This window comes from Brassica napus, chromosome C4 (assembly GCF_020379485.1).
Source record: "Brassica napus cultivar Da-Ae chromosome C4, Da-Ae, whole genome shotgun sequence".
NCBI classification, from domain to species: domain Eukaryota; kingdom Viridiplantae; phylum Streptophyta; class Magnoliopsida; order Brassicales; family Brassicaceae; genus Brassica; species Brassica napus.
The window spans coordinates 37,003,518-37,009,322 of record NC_063447.1 but is presented as its reverse complement, the minus strand read 5'-3'; the positions used below and the strand labels follow the sequence as shown (position 1 = coordinate 37,009,322).

The 5,805-nt window shown below is 43.6% G+C and overlaps 2 protein-coding genes across 2 annotated transcripts; one reads left to right on the top strand and one right to left on the bottom strand.

Moving 5' to 3' along the window:
- Window positions 1-435: 435 nt before the first annotated feature.
- LOC106440708 (pentatricopeptide repeat-containing protein At3g53700, chloroplastic-like) lies at window positions 436-2,920 on the top strand. The gene has a single exon (XM_013882439.3). The coding sequence runs from the start codon at window positions 520-522 to the stop codon at window positions 2,767-2,769; it is 2,250 nt and encodes a 749-aa protein (XP_013737893.2). The 5' UTR covers window positions 436-519; the 3' UTR covers window positions 2,770-2,920.
- On the bottom strand, window positions 2,870-4,961 carry LOC106440709 (probable ADP-ribosylation factor GTPase-activating protein AGD6). Its single transcript, XM_013882440.3, has 3 exons — window positions 4,120-4,961; window positions 3,961-4,038; window positions 2,870-3,503 (listed from the first exon to the last, which is right to left on the bottom strand). Exons 1-3 carry the CDS (start codon window positions 4,882-4,884, stop codon window positions 3,000-3,002), a joined length of 1,347 nt encoding a protein of 448 aa, XP_013737894.2. The 5' UTR covers window positions 4,885-4,961; the 3' UTR covers window positions 2,870-2,999.
- Window positions 4,962-5,805: the final 844 nt, after the last annotated feature.

The following is a 5,805-nucleotide window of genomic DNA, read 5'->3' as shown; positions in this document are numbered from 1 at the left end:
AAAACTGTCACCAGAAAAGCCGAATATGATCGGAAAATTAGAGAGATTGACGGAAAAACCAAAATCGCCTTTTTTTGTAGCTGTTAACCGTTTTTTCGTCATGGATGATTGTTATTCAGTACACAAATGTTTATTTATAATCACTCTTTCAAAATAGTATTTCATATTCCTGGACAAACACATGAATCCTCACATAATGTACACATTTTGGTATCCAAACAACACAAATATTATAATAAAGTTATTTGCAACATCAACGCTGGTTTGCATATGATGTGAGTTTTGACTTCTTTCTAACTTACAAGAGTAAAATGGTAGCATAGGCCCGCTAGCAGATACCTTGGCCCAACTATTATAGATTTAATCAGAATCATTCTGGTTTGACAAAACCCAGTTCGATAACCGGATCGGTCGGATTTCTAGATTGTTAAGACAAAACATCTTTACCCAAAAACCTCTTCATCCTCTCTATCCTTCATCTCAGAAGCTCACAATCCATCTCTCTACTTCAAACAAACAATGGCGTTCTCCTCCTGTCTCAAACTCTATCCCTTCTCCATCTCCCACTCCCCAACTCTAACCCACCACCAACCCTTCTCTCTCAAACCCGCTCCTCCTCCTTCCACCGTCTCCTTCGCTCTCTCCTCTCCAGCCACCAACCTCCTCGAGTCCCTCCGTAGCCAGCCCGACGACTCCTCCGCCCTCCGCCTCTTCAACACCGCCTCCAAGCAGCCCAACTTCTCCCCCGACCCTGCTCTCTACGACGAGATCCTACTCCGGCTAGGCCGCTCCGGCGCCTTCGATTCAATCAGGAAGATACTCTCCGACATGAAGACCTCCTCCTGCGAAATGGGTACTTCTCAATTCTTGATTTTGTTAGAGAGCTACGCTCAATTCGACTCACACGACGAGATTCTCGTCACTGTCCACTGGATGATCGATGAGTTTGGGTTAAAACCCGATACCCATTTCTATAACCGGATCTTGAACCTTCTCGTCGACGGAAACAATCTGAGACTCGTTGAGACTGCTCATGACCAGATGAGTGCTTGGGGGATTAAACCAGATGTCTCCACGTTTAATATCCTCATCAAAGCGTTGTGTAAAGCTCACCAGCTTAGACCAGCTGTCTTGATGATGGAGGATATGCACAGTTACGGTCTTGTCCCTGATGAGAAGACTTTCACAACGATTATGCAAGGCTACATCGAAGAAGGTGACTTGGATGGAGCGTTGAGAATAAGGGAGCAGATGGTTGAGTTTGGGTGTTCTTGGTCTAACGTTAGTGTTAATGTGATTGTTCATGGGTTCTGTAAGGAAGGGAGAGTCGAGGAAGCTCTCAATTTTATCCAGGAGATGTCGAATGAAGGCGGGTTTTTCCCTGATCAGTACACGTTTAACACGTTGGTTAATGGTTTGTGTAAAGCAGGGCATGTGAAGCATGCTATTGAGATTATGGATGTGATGCTTCAAGAAGGGTATGATCCAGATGTGTATACTTACAACTCGGTGATCTCGGGGTTGTGTAAACTTGGAGAGGTGAAAGAAGCGGTGGAGGTTCTTGATCAGATGATTTGTAGAGACTGTTCTCCAAACACGGTTACTTACAACACTTTGATCAGTACGTTATGCAAGGAGAATCAGGTGGAAGAAGCCACGGAGCTTGCACGTGTTCTCACCAGCAAAGGGATTCTTCCTGACGTTTGTACATTCAACTCTTTGATCCAAGGCTTGTGTTTAACTAGGAACCACCGCGTTGCGATGGAGCTCTTCGAGGAGATGAGGAGCAAAGGATGTGAGCCTGACGAGTTCACGTACAACATGTTGATCGATAGCTTATGTTCCAAAGGGAAGCTAGACGAAGCTCTAAACATGCTTAAACAGATGGAGTCCAGTGGCTGTCCGCGGAGTGTGATAACTTACAACACTTTGATCGATGGGTTCTGCAAAGCCAACAAGATCAGAGAAGCTGAGGAGATTTTCGACGAGATGGAAGTACATGGCGTTTCGAGAAACTCGGTGACGTACAACACACTCATCGATGGGCTTTGTAAAAGCAGGAGAGTAGAAGACGCGGCCCAGCTCATGGATCAGATGATAATGGAAGGACATAAAGCGGACAAGTTCACATACAATTCACTCCTAACACATTTCTGCAGAGGTGGTGACATCAAGAAAGCTGCGGACATCGTGCAAGCCATGACCTCAAACGGATGCGAGCCAGATATAGTGACTTATGGGACCTTGATAAGCGGGTTGTGTAAAGCTGGTAGAGTCGAAGTTGCGAGTAAGCTTCTGAGGTCGATTCAGATGAAAGGGATTGCTTTGACACCGCACGCTTACAACCCTGTGATTCAAGGGCTGTTTAGAAAGAGGAAAACAACAGAAGCTATAAACTTGTTTAGAGAAATGCTTGAGAAGAGTGAAGCAGGACCAGACGCGGTCTCTTACAGAATCGTGTTCCGCGGGCTGTGTAATGGAGGCGGACCAATCCGTGAAGCAGTGGACTTTCTTGTTGAGCTGTTGGAGAAAGGGTTTGTGCCTGAGTTTTCTTCGTTGTACATGTTGGCTGAAGGTCTTCTCGCGTTGTCGATGGAGGAGACACTGGTTAAGTTAATGAACATGGTGATGCAGAAAGCGAAATTCTCAGAGGAAGAGGTTTCGATGGTGAAGGGTTTGGTTAAGATCAGGAAGTTTCAAGACGCTTTGGCTACTCTTGGTGGTGTCTTGGACAGTCGCCAGCCCAGGAGAAACTTCAGGTCAAGATGATGATGATGATACCTTGGACATTATGATATGTTATGAATATAGCAATCATAATACAGTTATTAATCATGTGTATGCTTTAATGAGCGTTAATCAAGCTAAGAACAAGAAAGACAGTTTTGGGGAATTAAAAAAGAATGTTTGGTTGTGATTACAGTTGAATATAAATTAAAATTGTGAGAATCTTTAGCAAAAACAATCGGCTATGGAGCTTACACAAAGATTGGTTGCCCTTAGAGAAAACCTCCACCAGTCCAAGCTGTGTCTGGTTTCCCGTTGTGACCAACAGATTTCTTGTCGTCAGCACTTTGGTAATGACCATCAAACCCATCATCCCAACCGGTCCAGCCACCGTCATCATTAGAAGCAGATGACCCCTTTGGAGCTACTGCTTCGTTCTTCTTCGGAGTCTCATTCTCTCCCCAATCGTCCCACGAATTTGACTTTTGCGAATTGTTGTAATGACCAGTTGATGATGACTGTGACCCTCCTCCTCCGGAAGATGGATTTGCTGGTTTGTTCCCACTTCCATAGTTTTGGGAGTAACCATTTCCTTCACTTTCATTGTGCTGATTCCAGTTTGTTGTTCCTTCTTTAGTGTACTCTCCGACCTTCTGTGTCGCAATTGCCATTACTCCTTTCATGATCCCCCATGTTCTGTGTCCTATCTCTGTTGTCTTAGTCGCTACTACATTTACAGTTTCGGTCACCTTGTGATCATACCCACCTTCCTTCACCTGCAACGAAAAATGGTTTCTTTTTTATCTGATTTTGACTTCACTTTAAGTTTACTGTCAGCAGTATTATGTTAAAAAAAAATGCATAAGATTACAGAGCATCCAAGGCTTGTGCTCTAACATAGTTATAAGAATATTACTAGACATGACATTAAATCTATTATGTGACAAGGTGGAAAATGTGATAAACGGTGCCTATATGACAGATTAAGCTAAAGCATCAACATAGATACTAGATAAGGAGACTACAGATATTCACCACGAACTTGTGCTCTATACAGAGTTATAAGGAATCTCACTAGACTGGACACCAAATCTATTATATGACAATAATGTGATAACAGGCACCCGGACCGACAGACTAAGCCAAGCATCAACACATATACTAGATAAGGAGACAAGCCTTTCAAAGGTCTCCACTTTCATCAAAGCAGAATCAAAAGTGTTAAAAGTATACCTTGGAAGTGAACTCCTTGGTTCCTGTCTGAACAACACTTGCAGCAGATGCAGCAACCATAGACAATCTTCCAAATCCCTATCATTTTCCCCCAATAACGAATCAGATCAACACCCCATTCAAAAAGCAACTGAATACAAAAATACAATCTCAAATCACCTGAGACACAACAGAGAAAACATCATCCTGCTGATTGTTCCTCGGAGCAGGACCCGAGCTCGATCCAAACCCAACATACTTCCCTCCTTGCGAAGGAGGAAGCCCTTCAGGCTTAGAATCATTCTCCGCCATCCTCCTCGCGAAGAAACTCTCCTTCCCCGCAGCAGAAGCCTCAAGCTGCGACCTCGTGTAAACATCCTCCGACGACTTCGACTTGGCACGTGCACCACCACCTCCCCCTCCTCCCCTAAAATCATTCTCCGATTGATTCCGTCTCATATCAGATCTATACGAATCCTCATTACCCCAACTATCCCATCCCCCTCCTCCACCGCCACCGCCACCGCCCTGAGCCGCCAACGGAGGCTTCTTATGCACTCCTTCCTTAACAACAGGCGGATCGCTCCACGCCTTTCCTTCAGCTAAGGCCTGGATCCGATCGCGATACACGGATGCGGCGTTCGAATTGTACTTGGAGATGATATCCGTCTCCTTGGCGATTCCGTACTGCGATAGGAAGCTGTTGAGCCGCTCGTTGCCTCCGGCTTCCATCTTCTTGATCTGGATCTCGGACCATGAGTCCATGGTGACGGATCTGACGAAGGAGATGTGGACGCCTAGTCCCCGGTGCTTCCCCGAGCACTCCAGGCACATGAAGATTCCGTATGAGACCGAGGCCCATTGCGGATTCTTCTGTGCGCAATCGACGCATACTTTGTTTTCGGGGTGGGATTGGAGAGCGCGTAGTTGTCTCGCCGCCGCCATGATTCTCCGGAGCTCCGAACACCCTGAGCAGATCTGATTCAGATTGATGCGTTTTTTTGTTTCCTTTGTTTTGCTCTTCTTCCTAATAAATGGGTAAGAAACTCGGTTTGATTTACACGTGTGTTTGGCACGTGCAAGGTTCCTGACAAAGTTTTCAGGCACTAACAGATGAAATACATCCCCTGTATACAATGTTTTAAAAACCGGACCGAATACCGACTCGGCGTATCCACTCGATGACTGGTCGGACCGGTTCAACCGGTCGAACCGGGTTTTCTATTTATTATATATATAATAATAATAATATATATATATAGTGTAATGAGTATTGACTAATATCTAGAAGCAGTTCTTTTACAAAAAAAAAATATATATATATCTAGAAGCAATATCAAAAATAAATGAACTAGTTAAAATGTCAATAATCTCCAAGTTATGTTATCTTCTCAACATACCGAACGTTGAGAAAAAATATGCCTAAATCTGGTTCATTCACTGAACCATTCTTCTCCATTAACTAGTTAAAATAAAAGGTAGACAAGAGCAAAAAAATAATACATTATTACTGTTTTATCAAATTTTGTGGTTAAAGAAAATCAACGAATTAAACAATACTTACGTTTCTTACAATTGTGCAGTCACAAATCTTGTGGCAATGCAAGATTCAGATGATGAGATTGAGGATAGTGTAGGAGAGGCGAAGAGAAGACAAGACAAAGATAAAATGTTTGCGTTTCTTTTTCTTTTGGAGAAACTATTAACAAACTACGGCTATTAACTATCAATCAAGGATTAGTTTATAAGAAAACCCTAATCAAATTTTAAATTGTATCAGAACCGGGTTTTAGTGTTGACCCGGGTCACCGGTTTTTCCGGTTTTGAACCGAGTTTACCGGTTTTTATCCAATCCGAGTTTTGAAC

Bases quoted from the DNA above. Each gene is read 5' to 3' on its own strand.
- LOC106440708 (XM_013882439.3), top strand. From the start codon at position 520: ATGGCGTTCTCCTCCTGTCTCAAACTCTATCCCTTCTCCATCTCCCAC.
- LOC106440709 (XM_013882440.3), bottom strand. From the start codon at position 4,884: ATGGCGGCGGCGAGACAACTACGCGCTCTCCAATCCCACCCCGAAAAC. The intron at 4,039-4,119 runs GTGATTTGAGAT...GGAAAATGATAG, and splicing joins TTTTCTCTGTTGTGTCTCAG to GGATTTGGAAGATTGTCTAT. The intron at 3,504-3,960 runs GTATACTTTTAA...TTTTCGTTGCAG, and splicing joins CCAAGGAGTTCACTTCCAAG to GTGAAGGAAGGTGGGTATGA.